Genomic DNA, 21,286 nt, shown 5'->3' with positions numbered 1-21,286 from the left:
AACAAACTCAGGAATCAACTCAGCTCATGCTCTTCTGTGACACCAGAAGTTTCGAGTTTCACTTTCATTTTCTGGATCACATTTTCGAATCTTTAAAATCGAAGACATCTTTGAATAGTATGTTTTCATAGTATGTTTTATAAATACCAAAATAAATTTGAATTAGAAATTAACATTGTTATGGAGTTAACAATGAAAAAATAGGGCTTCAGGTTATTTGAAAGTGTGTGGGTCTATAGAACATTTGGGATAGGGAGAAGGAAAATAGGAGAAAATAGGTTCCCAAAATGAAAAATATTCCACAAAATTTGCATTTTGTTCTCATGTTGTGTGCTGTATAATATATGAGTCTATTTTTTTGTGTGTGTGAGATAAGAGTTGCTTATTTTTAATGCTTGAAGATAGAGCTAACAGAACTTAATGGTATTGCAGATTCCTGTGTACACACATATGTTGTAGTCCATATACCCCTAATATGCCTGTTTCAACACACAATGCACATCTGTTTTCAGTGCATTGAACTTAATGACTACAGTACATGAGTTTTGCTATCTTAAAGGGATAGAGAATTATGAATATTTATGCTTAGTAAATACCAATAGCATCAACGACACCAATTAGGAGAAATAATTTCTACTAGGCATGCTTTTTTTTTTTTTTTTTAACCAATTAGACAGTATGAACTGAGGACTGTGTCCGAATCCCTCTCTCCTCTCGAATTAATTTGCCACATTCTAAATCCGTAGATAAAGTGGTTCCAGAAGTGGAGTTGGTTGGATGGGTTTGCTTACACTGCAGTCCATAAAAGAAACAAAAAGCCTTGCATGCAAAAGAAATGAGGAAAAAAAATATAGAAAAATGAATAAATCAAAAGCAAAAATGAGTGTTCAAATAAAAATTTAAATCAAATGAAGCTGGCCATTATGAGAAGCACATTAAAGCATAACATATACAAGCTTTTATTTCTCAAATTAGTTGCATAAAACAAGACACCTTAAGAGCAAATCGAAAGTTAAAACAAAGCAGATCAGTCCATTCTCCCTTTTAATGAGATAGCTTTCTCTAACAAGGTCTAGGAAAGGGGTGCTTAATGTTCTCACAATTGCCTTGCGATTTGGGGAAATTTTTCGTGATGAAACGGTTGTAATTAGCCATCCTAGCTTTGGGAGCTAACAGGGCGCTTCTATGTGAAGGAGGTAGGACTAGTGTGAAATTATTAATCAGAGCTGGCTACCTAATTAGCAGGGCCTAGCGCAAAATGAAAATATGGAACCCCTTGTTTAAAATTATTAAGAATATCGAGACAGTGACAACTGAGAATTGAACTATCCCTCTTAATAATAGTTCCTAGTCTCAAAATTCTAACAATACCTTTAAATTTAATGAGTGGCCTAATCCCTTCGGTAGGTCATGCGTTTTGTATCTTATTTATTCCAGTATGTTTATGAAGGAATTATCTTTAATCAGAAGAGTGTAAACTTCTAGTATGATTTCCATCAAAAATAAAAATAATAGGCAAAAATGGCTGACTGTTGAAATCAACCATAATCCTAAATACAATTTGGAAGAATAAAGTTTCGAATATGTTTTATTGTCATTTTGTGTTGTTTATCATATTCCTGGCCAAAACGAGGGTGAAGTATCTTTTAAAAATCATACCTTAATGGAGATAAAATTCCATTTCAAAATACTGTATATCTTCACATAAATTGCTTTGCCACATTCATGGGCTCAGCATCTGCACTTAAGGGATGGTAATATTTCTCTCAAAGATCATTTTATATATATTTTTTCTGTTTTGGATCTATTTCTTGCTTGCTCTATCTAGGGTTTCTATCTTAAGGGCAAATAACTGTTCAATAAATTAACTGAGTTTGGAATTTCTGCACCATCATTCCAAATAGCACTAACTAGATTTAATGTATAAGGTGGTTTGCTTTCTTCTCTTCATTAATAAGTGATGGGGCTTAAGTATCAGCAGTACCTGACAGGGATTTAATAGCTCTTTGATGCAAAAATAGCTCTTCTGGGCATCTAATTCAATAGACTGTTACCAAAAAAAAAAAAAAAAAAAAAAAAAAAAAAAAAAAAAAAAAAAAAAAAAAAAAAGCCCACAAACTTAGGACCGATAATACTAAAAACTACCCAGTCCTAGAAGAAGATGACTCACCTGTTCAATATCATTGTTCTTCCGTGATTTATATATAAATTCTCCGATGGCTACAAATACAGAAAGGACCAGTCCTGCAGCCAGAACGATGAAGATGCCGCCAATGTTTTCTACTCCCAGAGCGCTGGCCTCTTTGCTGTCTTCCTCAGGGCAGCCGTTTCCCCGCCACCACTTCTCTTTCATCATATGCAGTTTCCCCTCTTCTTGCAACTGGAGAATAGCAATCGTAATTTTGTCCCGGTAGGGAGAGCCTGTAAGGTTATTTGGATATTGGTCACCAAAAGGTTGAAGAAGACAGGAAGAAGGATTGTTATCTTAGAAGTAACTACTTTATGGCTGGCAAAGGGCACGACTGGCAAAGGGCACGAAAGTTCAATACTGTATTTTGAGGCTCTAAATAATTCGAAAGGGGACAGCTGACTTGTTGAGATTAACTCTTGCACAGACTGGTTTTTTTTTTTCCCAACAGGGAAATGCTGATCTGGGAATTCTGCAGCATACCTCTGCTTCTGGTGGATTTTATGACTCTTTCCCATGTTATGAGATTTCATTGGTTAGAATCTCCTTTTTCTAGGACTTTGGTTGTCTAACACTGTGACAGCCTGGCTTGACCATCGCCGGTGTCATTTTCTCTTCCTAGGGGAGTAGCTCGGCATTTCCCAGTCTCTTTCATTCAGTGTGATGATGTGGCCAATTTCTAGCCATTGGCAGCTAAAGCGATGCATAATTATTTCCAGTCCTGTCTCATAAAATCCTCCCAACACAATCCTCTACTCCTTCTCACACTTTCCCCAAATATTCAGCCAAAAGAAAAGAGTTTCAGGTCACTAGGGACAGTGGAACCACCAATTCAAAGGATCTTGGGTCCCACAATTACTGCATGAAAGAGAGTCTCTCTTTTAATCCACATTGGACCATGACAAGGTCAAGAAATAAACATTTACAGTGTAAGTGAAAGAAAATTTGCAGTTGTTGGTTGCAGTAATTACTCCACACTGACTAATATATCTATTAATATAATATAAGAGTAGGTTTTGATTAATTAAAAATGCCTACAAAATTCAGTTAAGTTTGGAAAATTTGCAAGAACTTTATTGATATTATTTTTACTCTATTTTCTAGTAATGCTATTATACTTTTAATTATATTAAAGTTAGAGAGCACCGACACCTGCCCATTGCCATAGCTGGCTTAATACTGGATTCCTGTGTTAATCAGTGCAAAGGAAGAGCTAAAAAGATAGTAAAAGTCATCTACTCAATTTTTCCTTGGATGCTGAAAAATTTTGTTCGTATTTCTTCTACAGTAGGAACATAGTACATTCTGACTCTTTCTGTTTGCTAACAATGAAGTTTTTCTTGGTAGATATAGAAAAATGAAAAAAAAAAAAGCAAATGGAAAAATGTGGCATCTTAGAACCAGAAGAGATCTTAGGAATTATGTAGTTACGTCTACTAATTTTAGAATTGAGACATCTAGTGAGTGAAAATAATAGTTTTTGGCAGAGACAAGAATTCAACTCAACTCTTCTTAGTTCTCTAGTGTTATTTCTATGAAAGCCTCTTCCTCCACCCACTATGAACACCTACCCACAAACCTCCACTTATATTTTATGTTCTATGGCAATGTTTAATCTGAAAAAGCAGAGGATTAACATTTTGGCACTTGCTATTGTTGCTTTTTCTCTTTTCTCCCAACTACCCCTAAAGTCATGGTGAGTACTGGAAATCGAGTTTAAAAGAAGAGCAAAGTGTTTTGGAATTAGATTTTGGCTTCCCATTAAGAGTATGGATTTTGGATGAGAAAATGACTCTTGAAAGCCAAATTAAAAGATATTGACTGCTTGCTTAACCATCCCCAGAAGAATGTTGAGTGTCAAAATTAGCACCATTAACAAAAACAGCATGTGAACAAGTAAGTGAACCAGGAGAGCTTGGTTTTAATGTACATGACAGTGCTTTGAAGAGTGTAAGAATGATTCCACACCAGTAATCACAGCAGTACATAGTGGGCACTCAATAAGTGCCGACACTCTCCTTCCATCTTTACCCTGCACAATACCTAAAACATTTCAGACAGATGCAGATTAGATCCCTGTTCAAAGTTGTCCCTAAGGAAGGTAATTTCCAGCCTCCTGGTAACTTGTTTAAGCCTGCACTGCTCTCATTTTATTTTAAATCCCTCAGGGGGCATATTTCCAAAGCTTCTGCCCTGTGAGTCTTTAAGAAGCAAAGGCTTCCATTTTGTGTTGTGACCAAGCTGATTTTGCCAATCTTTGACCGTTGTGGAGAGTTTGGAGCCTCAATCAGGGCAGGACCAGAAGTGAGCAGAGAATTTTGTTTTTATATCTGGATATATTTAGGTTTCAATCTTTGTTGTTGTTGTTGTCGTTCCTTAAATGGACTGAATGACATTGAGCGTGATTTATTACAAGCCACTTGAAGAAATATATATGTATACACACAGATCTTCCTGAATAGCAACTGATCTTTCTTAAAAAGTCAGTTCATCATGGAAAGAAATATTTCACAAATTTGTCCAACAGCTGTATTTTCAATGGATGTGTTCTCTCTGAGGTCTGCCATCTGTTCCAATTATTCCTTCATTGTTTTTGGTGTGAAAGCATGGCAGGTTTATAACCACTGTGAAAAATTCCTGGAGTGTATTTCTTTTCATTTAGGGAGGGGGAATGACTTTTCAACTTTGGAACTTGTGTGTCCGAGTACAGATGAGGTTGGCTGAAAGCAGACTGAACTGGAACATTCAGAGCTCTCTGTATCACATTATATAAAATATAGTGACGCTCATCAGAGGGTCACCCTCATTCACATGAGGACAGAGTAATTTTCAAAGCGCTCTATTTATTCAGGAGTGTTGCAGAGAGGAGCTTCTTGCTTCCTTCCTGTTCCCCTCCCTCAAAAAAAAAAATAGCTTTAGGGTTATATTCCATTCGGTAGAAGAAATACTCACTAAAAGTTTCACATTAAGGTGCAAATATTCTGAGAAGGAGTGATGTACTTTGTTATTTTCTACCATTCTTACTAGATAGGAAGTTTGGTGGGAAAAGAGGGACATTGAAAGGTTGTTGAGGTGGGGTTATGTGTCAAAGATGGAACAATAAAAGTGCAGTTTTCAACTTATAATTTTGTCTAAATATAGTTCTATTAAGAAAGTACAGTTGCTTCTCTAAAAAGATGCAGAGTATATCACTATTAATTCTAAGGTCTTGATTTGAAAATTCAGGTGGAGGCACACACTCCTGGTGTTCTTGCCTGACTGATGGCCCATTTAACTAAAATTAGCAGTGATGGGATTTTAGAAAATAGCATCTGTCTATGGTCTTTTTAAAAAAAATTGTCATTAAATTAAAATATCAGGACAGTTCATCTAAAATCTGATATTTTTTTTTAATGAAAAGTGGAATATCTAAAAAACTTGTGCTCCAATTTTCACATGTACAAATATGCCTGACCTGAAAAAACAGCTATCCCCTTTAGATGAGTCATGTGGTCTCTAATTCTTCATAGTAGCTACCATTCTCTATTCCTTCTCAAGCAAACATGCTTTATTCAGTTATGATATCTGCTTGGTCTCTGTGGGCATTTGAATTTTTGATTCCTAACTAATGTCAAAGGTTGAACTGGATAACCTTTCATACAGTAAAAAATGATAACACAAGCAAACCGAATCTATCTCGGGTCCTTAATTATCTGACTTGACTATAACTAAGATTTTTGCTTATTGGACCAGCTCAGTGGTTAAGGTGGCCCCTGACTCCTTTCCTTTGGAACACTTGTCAGAACATTACCAATGACTCACTTGAGAAGAGCAGGCTGCCACTGAACTAGAACCTTATACAATATAGTTTTCTACAGAGAGAAGATAGTAGAGAGGGAGCTTTCAATAGAGAAGGAATCAGTAATTATCCCTGAATACAGAATACAGTCATACGTTAGAAATGAAAGAAGACCTTGTATGAATCGGTGATACCTATAAGGCAATAATGTCCCTAGAGAGAGCAGTAGTACAAAATCAAGGAATAGGAAAGTTTGGAGGTTTTAGTTATCATTGACTGAATCTAGCATATTGCCTGGACAAATTATAATTCAGTCTTTATCTTTTTTCTTTTATAGATATAGCTTTGCTTTTATAGCTATCGACATAGAAACCTAGCCTTTTAACTTTTATCATCCATATGTATAATTAATTTTGTTATATTCCAATATAATTTAAAGTAGAAAAACTAAGCCTGTATAGGTACTAAAGAAAATAATGTCAAGAAGATTAATTAAGATTTTTTAAAAAGATATTTGTTTGGAGTAAAATAATAAAATCTATAGACAGATATTAAATAAATATCTAGTGGTAGAACTTGAAAGAAATGGTGAATTCAAAGTTTATTGACCATGGGAATGGTCAATTCAAAACATGCCTCTGAACTATATGGGCTTTTTCCGTATTTATTTGTTTATTAGGATGTGGAGTAGATATCTCCAAGCCCATTCCAATCTATACTTTATAACTAATACTGCCTTTCTCAGTCTTGGCTAAGCCTTGTCTCTCTTACCTATAGGTGTTCCCACTCCATAACCTTTGGAGTCAATGAGGCCCCCGATCTGAGTGAGGTTGCAATTCCTCTGCGTCACATACTCGATGCTGGTGGACTCCATCAGCAGGGCATAGTCAGTGGTGAGTACGCGTTGGATCCCTTCATCGCTGTTCTTTATCAGGGCAGTCTGCTGCCTACTGCTCATGAAAGCCCACATCTTCTCATAAGTGGATATCTTTGACTTCTGCAGGGAAAGAAAGCAAACCCATTAGCAAAAGAGTGCTGAGAACATGTGTCCTAAAGTTATTTAAATCCCAGTGGATGAAATGGTATAGGGAAGATGCTTCATCTTCAGGTAGGAAACTAATATTAATGGCCCTGGGACATCAGTTTGGTAGTTGAGAAGAGCCCAATTTACTACAGAAAAACACTTAGAGGCACTGAGGCAACTACTGAGAAAAAAGAAATCTTGCCTGGTTGATGTGAGACATTGGCTCAAGGTCCTTTTGTTGATTTTAGTTATGGAAGGAAGAACACTGGTATCAATGACAACATTTGTCTAATGAACAGTGAGCACTTAAGAACAAGTTCTCAAAGCCCACTGGGCTGAGGGTAACTAGCTTCCTCTAGGACTTTCCTCATTTACTCTATTTTCCTTCAATCACTTCATTTCAGCAGGAATTGTTTTACTAGTTTCTGATATGTACGTTTCAGTACCTGATCCAGCATTCCTTGTCTAGGAACAGCTCTGGGATAAATCACACTCTTTCTCTGCTTTATTTATGAAAAAATTACCATCCATTCATCTTTTATGGAAAACTTAGAATACAAATGCCCTTTCAAATTAAAATTCACATCAGAAAACTCTTTGGATTGTATTTATATAACGTTTTATGTATATATTCAGTTTTAATTGAAATGATACTTTAGATAATGAAGATAATGTTTCATTTCAGTGTTCTATGCTTTTGTGTTTTCTTTTATTCTTGGCTTTTTTGATACAGTCAATAATAAACCACATATGGTATATATTCTACATGCATCTAAACATTCCACTCTCTCATTACCTTACTTTCTTTGTTAAAATATATTCCCTAAGTTTTCATATCGCCGAGATATAAATTCTTTATTTTTTTTGAATAAGAATCTATGATTAGACATTTTACATTTTACTCTACAATTTCCATATTGTTCTCGTCATTTTTTCTTAATTTATCTTCATTCGCATCAATTCTCCCCTCCATTTATTTGGAAGATGAAAGACTCTATGAGAATTACTGCTCTCACACACATATATAGTACTCACACATTAAACAGCTTCATTGGTGAACACAGGGTGTATCATCTCAATAGTGCAGAGAAGCTTAAACATGATGTAGGGCCATAAGCAATAAATGGAATACTTGTGGAATTAACTCTAGTGTGGGAATTCATGCTCAAGTGTTCCTAGGGGTTCACTCAATTCCTAACTCTATTTAAGACCTGGGTTAATGCTATAGGCTTTATGAGTGAGGGGAGGACAGATGGCTTTATTTTGGGTTGTTAAGCATTGGAAGAGTCCCTTGAGAAAGGTCTTGTGAGACAATCAACAATTCAATAAACAGTACCTTATATTCTGTCATGATTAGGCCCCTGTAGAGTTACTCCTCAACCCCAGAGATATCTGCAAATTGGATCTCATGTCTCTATGACAAAGACATGTTTTGGAGGTCAGGGTTATGCTTCATTTGTTGTGTGATTTTAGCCTCTAGATGTCTGCTAATGCTACATTTATAATAAAGAGCTACTTGTACCAGAGCCAGGAGGTCAGTCTGTGTTTTGGCAATAAATGCATAGCTGGGAAAATTATTTCTCCATTAGGAAACTACCTTAAGGGGAAATAATTTTCTTAGAAGTAGAAAGCTTTAAAGTTGTCAGAGACTTTAGAAATTAGCTCATTCAATCTCCTGTTTTCACAGAGAAGGAAATGTTAGTACAGAGGTTTGGAGACTTTATGAAAGTGACAAAACTAGTTAGTATCAGAGTTAATATATTGGGCCCTAATTCAATGACATCGATATCTAATTCATTGCTCAGTCCACTGTACCATGGAGATTTTAGGTAGGTGGATGTCTAGATTGCCAAAATTCTTCAAAGAATAATCTTAATCTTATTTACTTTATCCATGACAATATAGCTTATATTTGTGGACTCATATTATTTCATGAGGCAATTTTCTATTTGCTATTCGGTATCATGTTAATACAAACTAGGAGTCAGCCCCCATATAAAAACTTAACAAAACATCTATTTTTTCCACATATTTAATTTTTATTAAATATGAATTTTGTAAATATTTCAAAAAGTAGATTTTTGATCTATGGAAATTGAGGGCAAAATAAAGTAAATGATCAGTCCATTTGTGGTAAATAAAGTGTAGGATGTCCTTTTAGGCATCTAGTAATTGAAGGATCTGGAAGAAGATGAAAAGATTCGACCCGAAAGCTACATGCCTGTTATTGAGCCCTATCAGGTGTGGTTCTCAAATTACATGCTGCGAAGGACTGTCTGTTCTTTTCAATCTATGGTAAACCTATCTGTGGTCCTGTTATATGTGACCTGTATGCAACTCATACCAGATGTGACTCACCGTGTGAGCACACGACATGCCTCAAAGTCATCTACACTCAATAAGTGCCCACTGATCATGCTTTTAGTGCCACCGCAATGTCTAAGAGCTACAAAACTTCTAAATTCTTGCTCTCATTTTTTTTTTCTTAGTTACACAAGTCAGCACATCCTTTATACTCATTTCGAGTGGCACTGTTCCGTGGTGTGGAGGTCATGGACTTAATTCAACCATATTTATTTCTTCCTTCTATGGTTTGATTCTTCCTTCTTGAACTAGGAAGTTGTTCTTGGCCTGAACTCACTGAGGTGTTGGAGGGGACACCTAGCTGGCACAGACTCTTTTGAAGAGCCTTTTATTGGTAAGAAAACCATCACTTGGTGGAAGACTAGATCAAGTTGAAGGTACAGGAAACATTTGAAATTCCTTTGACTTTCTCCTGCTCTTCTTGGTCCAGCCTAATAATGGTGAACGTAATGGGAGAGAGAATAGCATCCTTCTGCTTTTATTCAGTGTTCTCTTTTATTATTTAAAATGTTTGCTGTTGTGGAGCTCCATTTTATTCCACATTTGGAATTATAGATTATTTGAGGAGCTGGGAAGATTAGAAGTATCTGTGGATGGCTCAAACACCTTAGGATATAGTGAGTTTTCTACCACTGGAAACCTACAAGGTGAACTTCACAGTTGGAAGAGTTTTGGTTACGAATCCTTCAGCCCTCGGGTTCTGCTCTCTAGACCAGTCCTTTTATATTACTTATGCAGGTTCTGGCCTCAAAGACAGTTAAGAGACACATAAAAGTCATACTGGTTAGTGAAAGGGCCAATGCAGAATTAAGGTCTCTTTCCTCGTTACTCCTGAGTTCTGTCCGTTGTCATGCTATGTTCTATAAAGTTTATTTTTTGTTAGGTCAGAAAGTGCAGTTTGGGGAGTAGTCAGTTTTATTTCTTTTTTTAAATAGGTTTTCTATTTTTAAGACATGTATCTTACGAATTCTGAAAACTAGGAGCATATTCCATGGAAAATTACTGTCAATAATCAGAAGGCCAGGTAAACTGTTTGAATGGCAGTCTCGATGTTTTTGCACTTCTAAGTCTTTTATAGTTACAGCCTGCTAAATCTCTCTAAATAATACACATTAAAAAAAAATACAAACAGAAATTGCCTCTTATTTCACTGAATATGTCAAAGGTTAATTAGAATACTTATAAAGTACTCTGAGCTTCTTAGCAAAAATTGCTAAAACTGAAAAGGCCTAATTTATTAAATCTAAATTATCCATTGTTTTTTTTTTTTTAAATCCTAGAGGGGCACAAGATTTAGATAAATTCATTTTGTCTGTTTAAACCTGATTATGTGGCTATTCTGCTGCCGATGAAACATTGTTGTCAAAGAATAAGCATTTTTTTCATCTAAAATCTGTTATAAAGAAGTGTTACTATTTTAGTATACAATGACCATCACTTATTTCTCTTTTTTTTGGCCTGTAATGCATACAAGTTAAACCCTCACTGGGGAATGATTTATAATGTGTCTCTGTGCAGCTAAAAACTACCTTTTGAAAATGGTAATAATAAGCCCCACATGCAGAGTTTACTTTGTGCCAATCACTAGTCTAAACACTTTACATGTATTAATTCATTTAATCTCCACAGTGATCATATGAGAAAGATACTATTATTTTTTCTTTTTTTTACAGATGAAGAAAAGTTGAAGTCAGGATTTGATACCAGCGATCTGGCTCCAGTGTCAGTGTTCTTAATCAAAAAAGAATCAACTATTTGTTTTAATACACAGAATATCAAACTCATGACTTGGCTAACGTTTCAACAGAATTAACAAATTTTCGAAAGAAATAACTACAGTAAGTAACTGTGGTATCTTTCTATTAGAAACAGAAGTGTTAGAATTCTTGTAGTCATTGCATAATATGTGAGAAATATTTACATGAATTTAAGCAGTTTATATTTATTTAGACAAAAAAATTAGACACCGTTTTAGGAGGTTCAGTAGTCGGAACCTAGAAAAATATGTAGAAAGATCTACGTATTATGTCTTTTTATTTAATAATGTTTTGTATTCCATATATTTTCATTGTTTTTAGTTGCAGGCTATCTGTTCTAACATGTAATATAGGTACATTTCTGGAATGTAACATGGTATTAAATCTTATAGAACCTCCAATTTATAGATATCTCTGTCTAATGTTTCATTTTTACTGAGACAAGCATTATCACTTAATTTCTTCAACCAGGTTATGGGGCTTCTATAGTGAAGATGTATAATTTTATTATTCAATAGAATGAATAAGTATTCAATTCTACTTCAGACCAACATGTCTGAAGATTTTACATGTAGATCTATGTTTATATATATTTATTTTACATATCTACTTAACCCCACACACATATATACACACTGGGGAAATTATTGATAGTTGATCTTTGTTATCTTATCCAAAGTGATATTATAAATGTGGTAAATATGTGTATGTTGAACAAATGAAATACCAAAAACAATTACATTTTAAAATCTTCCATATACTTTACTTTAGATAAATGCTGATTTAAGAAAACCTTAATCAACAAAAGACATAGAAATCAATTATGTAGAAACCCTAACTTGTGAAACAGATATAAGAGAGATGAATAGTTGCCTTAAAAAAACAACTATTTTCATTAACACATGATTAAACATATTATTTCATTAAATAATAATTTCTTATGGTGTTTTAAAAATACGATTTAATCTATAAAAGTCACTTTGGAGAAAAAGTATCAGAAAAAAACAATTATAGTATAATGAGAACCTGTCTTTCAAATGTATATAATATAATCGACATAGTTGATTATGTTCACATCTTGAATTAGTAGAAGGTTATGCCATTTGTGGAATCTCCAAGGTTCTAAAAATTTATGTGTTACCTTTAAAAATTTTCCTCAGTGGGATTTAAACACCTTTGCTAAGACATTTTTCATGTTTTTCTCTCCTCTAGAGAAAAATATGGTCCATTACAGGCAATACACCTGTCTTTGAAACCGTTTAACTTTTAACTGACCTCATGGATTTCTTACCAAACAAATTCATTTTTAGCCTAGAGGGACTTAACATTTTGGACACTCATAATTAGCTAGATTTTTTAACATGAGCTAATAGCTCTTACATGAAGAGTGCCTTTCTGTGCAGGGAAGTTTGAGAAATGTCTTTCATCTCGTTCTTCTTTAAATGACTATTTTTATCTGAAACCTATCTCCCCATAAAGTCCCATTGCTTCATTCCCACCAGTGCAGTGCTCGGCACCTAACCACTCCCTGGAGGGATTTTATAAAGGTTAGAGAGTCCCTTATTCCCATAGCTGGTCCAAAGTCCCCAGACCATGAAAGCCAGAAATGACAAGTCTGTTATGACTTTTAAAACCTATTTTACCCAAGTCATTTTTAGACTGAGTCATGATCTAATCTGTGTAATCCTCTGGCTTGGGTCTGAGAGGATAATGATTTTTTGCCAGGCAAGCTTCTATGAGATGCATTTCTTACATGAATATTTCTTAGTCAATATGGCTGACAAGAACGTCTTCCGATGTGCGTACCACAACACATGCTTCTTAATCATGTTGCGTTGCATCTAACAGGTCTACGTGCATTTCGGCTCTCTATTGCTATTCAGATCTTCAAGTCTTGCACAGAATGTTATACCTTTTCCCCTCTTACCCTTTATAGTGCCATCCTCAAGCACTGGATTTATTGGAGATATGGAAAAAAAAAATTAACTGAGTTGAATTAAGTTAAACTGCCTCACTCGACTTCTTAGCTGACGTCTATGGGCAGCTTCACCATCTGTTGCCTACCTACCACCTGGAGGTGGCTCTCCTGCAAATACAAGGTATGCACTCAGGATGGCTTTGTCCTGGCCTCTGAAAGTCCTTGACATCTTGGGCACATGGTACCCACTCTGGACTTTTCTGTCCGGAAGTCACTGACAGGAAGCTGAACAAAGACCAAATTAGAGGGTTAAAAAAAAAAAGGATTGAAAAAAATAGGACTAATACTTAGGAGTATGAGTGGGATGCTAATGGTGATGATGTTGTTGGTGATAATTATAATAATATCTCACTTTTTTATTGCTTACAATTTTCCAAGTAGCCTTGTAAGAACATTACCTCTATTAAGTCATTTAATCCTTAAAATAATCTTAGGAGTTAGATATTATTCTCAATTTATAGAGAGGGAAATTCACATGTAGAAAGTATAAATAACTTGCCAAGGACCATATAGCTAAATAAACAGTAGGGTCTGAATTTGAACCCAAGCAGTCTGGTTCCAGAACATGCAGCCTGAAGCACTTCGTGGTAAGTTTTAATTTACATCCCAGCATTTGATGTTAGTCTTATCTTTTGAGAAGACTGGTATCCCCATTCTCCGAACAATGGACTAAAGCCATTATTTTGCTTGAATGATGGTTTACAAGGGACATTGAGAAATCCTTTCCTTCAGGCCTCAAATAGTTCTTAGACTTTTTAATGACAACCTTTTCTTCATGTGGGGAAAAAATGTGACTTGCTAATCTGTCACTGTGGGACCAAAGTTTGGATTATTCCATTCATACTGGAAGGTAATTAATAGAATTACAACAAGGAGAAATAATAGCATTTTTGTACATTCCTTACTTTCTAAGAGAGATAGAGAAAATTAGTAATTTAGTGCTTCATTATGAGAGGAAAAGTTATAGTTGGATGCCATCTCTGTCCATTTTGGGAGATGTAAAGAAGAAATGAGACAGGTAGGCCTTAGAGAAGCTGTCCTCAAGTTGTATCTGCAGAACTTGCTCATAAACTGACTGCTCTTTGTACTTGCTAAGATACTGGTAGTGGTCTCCAGAAGCTCAGGGGACAGGGAACAAATACCTTTGCTGCCGAGGGTTTTGCAACAATTGAAAGGACCACGCGATTCACCAGCAGAGAGCTGAGAAATCAATATAGTTGAAATCATACTGTTAATTTGTATTATCCTAAGTACAAAAATAGAAAAAAGTTTGTTGAAAATTTCTCTTAAATAAGGTCTCTTGGAGTTCCGAATTATTGTTAATATACTGACTCATAAAAAGAGTTCATTATTCAATTGATGGTTTTATAAGGAGAAATAAATGGTCCCCTGACATTTGGAGAATTTCCTAAAACATCTTCAACAGTCTCTGGACAGTTGTTAAAATACTCTGCTTCTCTTTAACCTCGTCCTTCCTGCTAATTGGCTTAGGGGTGACTGATATCCTTTGACCAAACAGGTATTATATTATCCACAGTGCTTAAAACTTTAAGACTCAGAGTGCTGGTGACCTTGAGAAAATTTCATGATTAATAATGATCATTAACTGAGTGACACTGGCCACAGCACTCCTAGTCATTCTTTTTTTTATGGACAATATCAGCTAGAATCTCCGGTGATCATCTAAAGCCTTGTGAATGTATGTGGAATCGAATTTGTAATTTAATCATAGTTCTCATGTGTAAACACAGTTCCTGAGGAACAGTGTGATTGTTCCACATACAAATGGCATGGTCCAGGAGGACTGCTTCAGCCTTCCCTGTCCCAGACTTGGCACTTGCTCAATAAATGTCAATTCATTCCCTCTGCCTTACCTGAATTTAGATGGTGGATAGTGGAACCTCATCTGAGCTATTTTTTTAAAAGTAAATTTTTTATTTTATGTAAAAAATCTAATATCTCAAAACTGAACTCTGAGATCGTACTGTCTACAAGATAGCAAAGTCTAGGGAGAAAAAGTCAATGGATTTTGATTGAAATTTTAGCAAGAAACTTCTGGCCACATTTTTCAAGAACCTTCACTAAGAACATCTTTTGCTTGTGGTTCAGAGACCAAATATGAAGGATTAGCAATTTCATTTGTTCGTGGATTTTGGTAATGTCTATAGTTCTTTCCTCCTTGTAGCTGTCTATTCGTTAGCTATAAAACGATTTAGAATGAACCCGAAAGCAAAGAGACAGGTTTCTACTATTTGAGTGCTAACAAAAAGAGGTATATATATATATCTATGTATCTATCATCTATCTATCTATCTATCTATCTATCTATCTATCTATCTATCTATCTATCCATCCATCCATCCATCCATCATCTATCTATCATCTATCTATCTATCTATCTATCTATCTATCTATCTATCTATCTATCATTTATCTATCTATTTATCATCATCATCATCTATCATCTATCTATTATCTATCTATCTATCTATCTATCTATCTATCTATCTATCTATCATCTATCATCTATCTGTTTGTTTTTTTTTCCGGGAACAAAAGCACTTTAAGTTACATTGTGTGTGATGAGAAATGCTTTTTACTAAATGTTTTCTTATACTTGAGTGGAGATGGGACTGATCTGAGCAAATGGTTCATTCCTCAACAAGGGATCAGAATATACTGGGTTAGATTAGGCAAATGCATTTCCCTAATTCATTAGATTAGGCAAATGTATTGCCTCATTCCTTATTCATTCAGCAGCTAAAGAGAGGATATTGTCCTTGATTAAGAGAGAATGGGAGGGAGAGAGGCCTTGATGGCAGAGCAGAGGTGAAACATTAATGTGGGGCCGGGTCAGGACTGAGTCCTTGTGACCGTAACTGCTGTCACTCAGTGAGTTAGGGTGGAACTACACTGAGAGCTAGAAGGCTGGAGTGTTTCTTCCCCTTGAGGGATAATCCAGTTTAAGAAACCCGAGTGCATATCCCTCTGAAGCTTTCTAACAGTTTACGTCGCTCAAGGGGAAAACTTAGTTGGATTTAGTCCTTGTTCTCTTTTGTAAACAAACTCCTTCTTGATAAAGAGGGCTGCTGAGGTGTAGGCTAGCTTGTAAATTGAGAACTTGGCAACAGCATCTCGTCCTGTGTAGATCTCAATGTGTCCATTGTACTGTGGTCTGAATGTGTTCCCCCTAAATTCGTATATTGACATTCTTACCCCCAGAGATGATGCTACTAGGAGATGAGGCCTATGGAAGGTGCTTAAGTCAAAAGAGCAGAACCCTTATGAGTGGACTTAGTGCCTCATAACAGAGGTCCAGATAGATTCCTTGCCCCTTCCACCATGTGAGGATCTGACTTAAAGTCTTTGACCTAGAAGAGGCCCTCGGTCGGTCTTGTACTTCCAGCCTCCAGAACGGCAAGAAGGTTTATAAGCAACCCAGTCTGTGGGGATTTTGTTTTGTTTTGTTTTGTTACCGCAGACTGAATGGACAAAGGCAGTTCTCTACCTCCCTCCTTTCTTCCCTTCCTCCATCTTTCTCTCTCTTCACCCCCGCCCGTTTCTTCTTCAATAGAATTCTATCTCTCTGGATTCATTAGTACATTTGTTTATTTATTTAAAACATGTTTTCTGAGTGCCTACTATGTGTCAGGTACTGTTTTAGGTTCTGGGAATGTGATGATAAACAAAACAGACCAATTCTTTACCCTCAGGGACTCTATCTTCTAGAACTCTCTGAAGTTTTCCATCAATAGTTTTATAAATATTGGCTCTACCTCATTCTTCTCATCATGCAATGAGGGTAATATTAGTACTTATCCCAGTTGGCTTTTGTAAGGATAAAATGAGATAACATATGTAAAGCTTTTAGAAACAGCATGTGGTCGTGAGTTACTGTGCTGCTATTCTCTGTTGCTGCTGGTACCGTCACCACATTCTTTCTCCCTGAGACGCTTATTGCCTCTTCATTTGCCTGGTGACCTGAGAGACCACTTTTCCTTGTGTCTCATTTTCAGGACCAGGGAGCAAGCAGGAGGAGCCCTTTCTGAAAATGCTTTGAGAGTAGCACACGATCGTTGCGGGGAAATGCACTACCCAAGAATGCCTTCATGTGGTCACCCCAGGGTCCTGCCAGGAAAAATGGGAACCAGCACCCTTTTTATTCAGAAAGGCAAATAAACAGAGACAAATCAAAATGAGGCCAGGGGATACTTTGTGAATACGTACATAGTTTGCACAGTGGCAAATCACTGCTTGTACAAAGAGTAGCCCATCCCTCTTCCGTATTTGTACTGTAGAAGAAGGTAGTAGAATCTCTTCTGCCCCTACTTGCCCATTTTCCAATACTTTAAATCATTTTGATATTGGCGAAAGAGATAAATCATTTCAGATATTTTTAAAGACATACCAGAATCTACTTTGGCGGTGTCCCTCTGTCCTATGTGTCTTGCAGGTGACTTTCCTGGTTTCTGACAAGTATTGTGATAAATTACTATCTCAGGGTAACTCGTGTCTCTTCACAGAAACACAACTTTTGGAAGCTTAGAGAGCCATATATTTAATGTCATTTGTCCTTAAAACAACACTCGTCCAGGGAAGAAACAATCACCACACTTTACACATTCATTAAATCAATGACATATTTCTTAAAGTGAAAAGAATGTTTAAAGATCATCTTTTTAATATAGAGGAAAAGCACATCCTAGCTTGTTACATTACTCTACTTTTTGATAAGCCTCCAGGTATAGTTTACTCTTAAAATAAAGTTTTTATTAATTAATTTTTATTATTGTTGAACCAAATTGACTGCATAGGTGACACCTATTTTGGTGAACCAATACTACTAAAACTGTTATACAAAGAGCATATTCACTTTTTCTTATCTTTAGTTTTTTGTTTCTAAATTAATATTCCTTGCAAGTTTTTAGCCGCTCAATCCGGAGGGGAACAACTTCATTTGTGATAATCTGGATGTGAAACCTCTACAAAGGTATATTTAAAGTTTGTTTTGGATACAACCAATGTTTTCCTTTGTTTTCACATGCACATTTACCTTTTAAAAGAAGTTTCTAGCCTATCTCTGTCATAGACCAACTACATGATTTTGAGCAGATAATTCATCTACTGAAGGCTTTGTTCTCTGCATAAGTAAAGGGAAAGGCTGAACTTGATGGTCTCTAAGGTGTTTTGGCCATCTCTAAACCTCTCTGGATCTATTTAAGCCCATTTTTCCCCCATAGGAGCTATAGTATCTGAGATTTAACAAGGCTTATTTTATAGGCATGGCAGAAATCAGTTTCATTGTTCTGGGTAAGTAATTAGAAGACTTGAACAATGAAATACACTTGACACTAAAACTGGTATTGACTTGAACTTAATTCTCCTTTGGTGCCTTGGAAGGCACTCCAGGCTATTGTAAAGTTTTGAATCTGGCTGACAACTCTGTCCTCTGCACAGATGCAATATTAGACTAGAGTCCTTTGGGATTTTGTGTGTGTGTGTGTGTGTGTGTGTGTGTGTGTGTGTGTGTGTGTTAATTCTCCAAATAAATTCCAACATCGACACGTTTACTTGTCATCTGTTTCTATCTCATCAAGTATAGAACAGAAAGAACAAAACTACTATATTCAAGTATTCTGGTTGTCAGAATTTCAAATTAATGAATCTTTATTTTTGTGAGTTCCATACATGAGCAATTAATTAATGTGTGGTTAGACCATATTCAGAAAATAGTATTTCTTTATGATAAAAAAACAAGAGAAGATATTGAACATACTGACTTATGGATCTAACTGTATTAAATTGGGGATAGAAGGGCCAAAGAAATTGCTTTAGGCTGATTGCTGAGGGCACATGGATTCCTTGTAATGGAATTATGTCATTAAGTTTTTTTATTTTACAAAAAAATTGCCTAAGATTTCTTACTTTTTGGGGAGACTCTTTTATTTTGCAACCCCTCCCCTAAATATGAGAATCATCAAGACTGCATTGTCAATTTCTTACCTTGAAGAAGGTCATTGTCGATCCATCTCTGACCGCTCCATATTCTATCTTGGTTTGCTTTGCCAGATCATCTGCTGAATCTATGGGGGATTCCATTCTCTCTACTGTCAAGAAGGCGGCCAGATTGGCAGTGTAGGATGAAATGATGATTAGGGTGAAAAACCACCATATCCCTCCAACTATTCTGGTCGATAGAGCTTTAGGCATCAGCTCTGATCCTGTGATGGTATTATCAGAGTAAGAATGTTAAACAGAGTTAGGAGAAACAGGAAGACTTATGATTTGAACTGGTCTCAGAGAGATAATGAATTTTTGTGGCATAGAAATTGTAAATCCATCAAGGACTTCCTCTCTTGTGTGTTAGTGAAACTGATGCATTTTTAATAAAATGGAGCAAATTTTAAATAATCTTTTATCATTATTAATCACTACTACTGCTTAAAATGTAATCTATTGACATTTGATGACATTAAATGGTTTTAACCCTGAGATATTCTATGTTTACAATTTACAGTTAGTTTGGTTGCCTAGAGTTGAGTTTATATACTTGTTTTGGTTAAAAAGTCAATCTTCAGACTTCTGGCCTTTTATTGCTGTCTGATATACATCTTATTGTGTGAAATAAAATGTTCTAGGTCTTTGTACACCTATGAACAGTTAACTTATGTTTATTTAAGATTAAAGAGTATGAGAAATTTTCAAAAGATTGACATGTCATGACATTTATTGCATGTACTTTAATAAAACATTGGGAGTTTACAAATCAAGTTAAAAAGAATGCAGTGGTATTTGACAGTAGATGAATCACGTTTTTATTGTCTTATGTTACTTTTATAGTTGAGATTTTTTTCTAATGTAATTTTTTTGGGAGGTTGGTAATGACTTATTTATTTTTATTTTGGAAAATTAATTTTTTATTTTTTTCATTTCAGGTGTACAGCATATTGATTAGATATTTATATAATTTATGAAGTGATCCCTCAATTACTTAACTGAAAAGAATATATTCACTATAAACAAAATTTATCCTTAAATATAGTACTATCTCTTAATTATACTTCAAAGACTGACTGTTTCTCTGGTGAAAAGGGTCCTTCCTGATTAAAAAAAAAAACAAAAAACCAACATACATTTTAGATGTTCTCAGATGATTCCTGATTATTTGTAAAAGATGACATAGAGGCAATTAATGCGTTTACCAAGAAAACCTTTCTCTCTAAAAGACAGGGTATGTGGCTCAGTTTACTTACAAAGAGGGCAAACATCTGTGCAAATTCTCTAGCTCAAAATATTTGGTCAAACTAAACTCTGTAAATTCAGCAGTAGAATTAAAATGGGCAGACAGTATATGCAGAGATCACTCCAATTACACTAATTCATGAATGAATTTTGGCTAGTCGGCTTGCCTGAAAACCATTGATTCTGTTTTTAGCATTTAGTCCATGAACTCGGAGGTATGACAGAGTTTAGGCGACAATTTAAAATACTCTAAGTTTAAAAATCCAAAAGGTTAAGTATAGCAGTTGAAAGAATTCTTTCACTATTCTCATGGGGTGTTTCAAAGTTTTGTAGTTTAAGATAGAAAGGGAAATTGGAGTTTAGCAATCTACAAATAAGTTTATGCTCAAATCTAATTTATAAACAGACATACATATTGTTCATGAAATCAAAACCAGCTCAAGGCTTTTAATAAGCAGATCAAGGTAGACAGAGTTTCTGGACTTTGAACTAACTGACATATTCTTATGCTATTAATTATTTTTGTGCTTTATTTTTTTATTGAGGTAAACTGTTTCACTGAGATTTATATTTTCTTTTTTTTTTGTTTTTTGTTTGTTTGTTTTTTGAATTTGGATGTGTAATATTATACAGATTTATAATAGTTTTCATTAAATTGCCTCCAAGGATTTAGTGGGATAGTTTATTGCTGTTGTTTTAATCTTGTGGTTTAATGGGATTTATATGCCTATGGGTGTATGCATGTGGTTTACTACCCAAGGTTGTTTCATATCTTCGTATTTAATCCATCCAGCAGCCTTGTGGCAGTGTGACATTGTTTTAGATCTTTTGTTGGTTATCATTAAAATATCATTTATTTTATAAAGTAGCCATGGGAAATCAGTAATACAGTTAAGAGATATATTTCCTTAGCTTATAGGTACAGATTTTCTGCTGTAAATTTATCCTTATATTA

The 21,286-nt window shown here is 35.3% G+C and overlaps 1 protein-coding gene and 1 long non-coding RNA gene across 6 annotated transcripts in view; one reads left to right on the top strand and one right to left on the bottom strand.

Moving 5' to 3' along the window:
* The window catches only part of GRIK1 (glutamate ionotropic receptor kainate type subunit 1), a 330,275-nt gene that overhangs the window by 14,464 nt on the left and 294,525 nt on the right, over positions 1–21,286 (bottom strand). For 4 of the 5 annotated variants that reach the window (XM_016152124.2, XM_016152125.2, XM_016152121.2 and 1 more), the window contains 3 exons: positions 19,093–19,310; positions 6,738–6,963; positions 2,171–2,421 (listed from right to left, as the gene is read on the bottom strand). In XM_016152124.2, the coding sequence (XP_016007610.1) occupies positions 2,171–2,421; positions 6,738–6,963; positions 19,093–19,310 (695 nt within the window). Of the gene's footprint in view, positions 1–669; positions 820–2,170; positions 2,422–6,737; positions 6,964–19,092; positions 19,311–21,286 lie in introns of those variants that run through there. The other variant, XM_016152126.2, reaches the window with a different exon arrangement.
* Positions 6,711–21,286, top strand: part of LOC107514426 — a 116,295-nt gene continuing 101,719 nt past the window's right edge. Inside the window, exons 1-4 of the long non-coding RNA XR_004950532.1 lie at positions 6,711–6,859; positions 9,480–9,688; positions 11,028–11,192; positions 13,048–13,210. This is a non-coding gene — a long non-coding RNA (uncharacterized LOC107514426). The remainder of the gene's footprint in view (positions 6,860–9,479; positions 9,689–11,027; positions 11,193–13,047; positions 13,211–21,286) is intronic.

This window comes from Rousettus aegyptiacus, unplaced genomic scaffold, assembly GCF_014176215.1.
Source record: "Rousettus aegyptiacus isolate mRouAeg1 unplaced genomic scaffold, mRouAeg1.p scaffold_m13_p_4, whole genome shotgun sequence".
In the NCBI taxonomy this organism is placed as follows: domain Eukaryota; kingdom Metazoa; phylum Chordata; class Mammalia; order Chiroptera; family Pteropodidae; genus Rousettus; species Rousettus aegyptiacus.
Note: the sequence above shows the minus strand (reverse complement) of the source record. Positions and strands in the feature narration are given on the sequence as shown.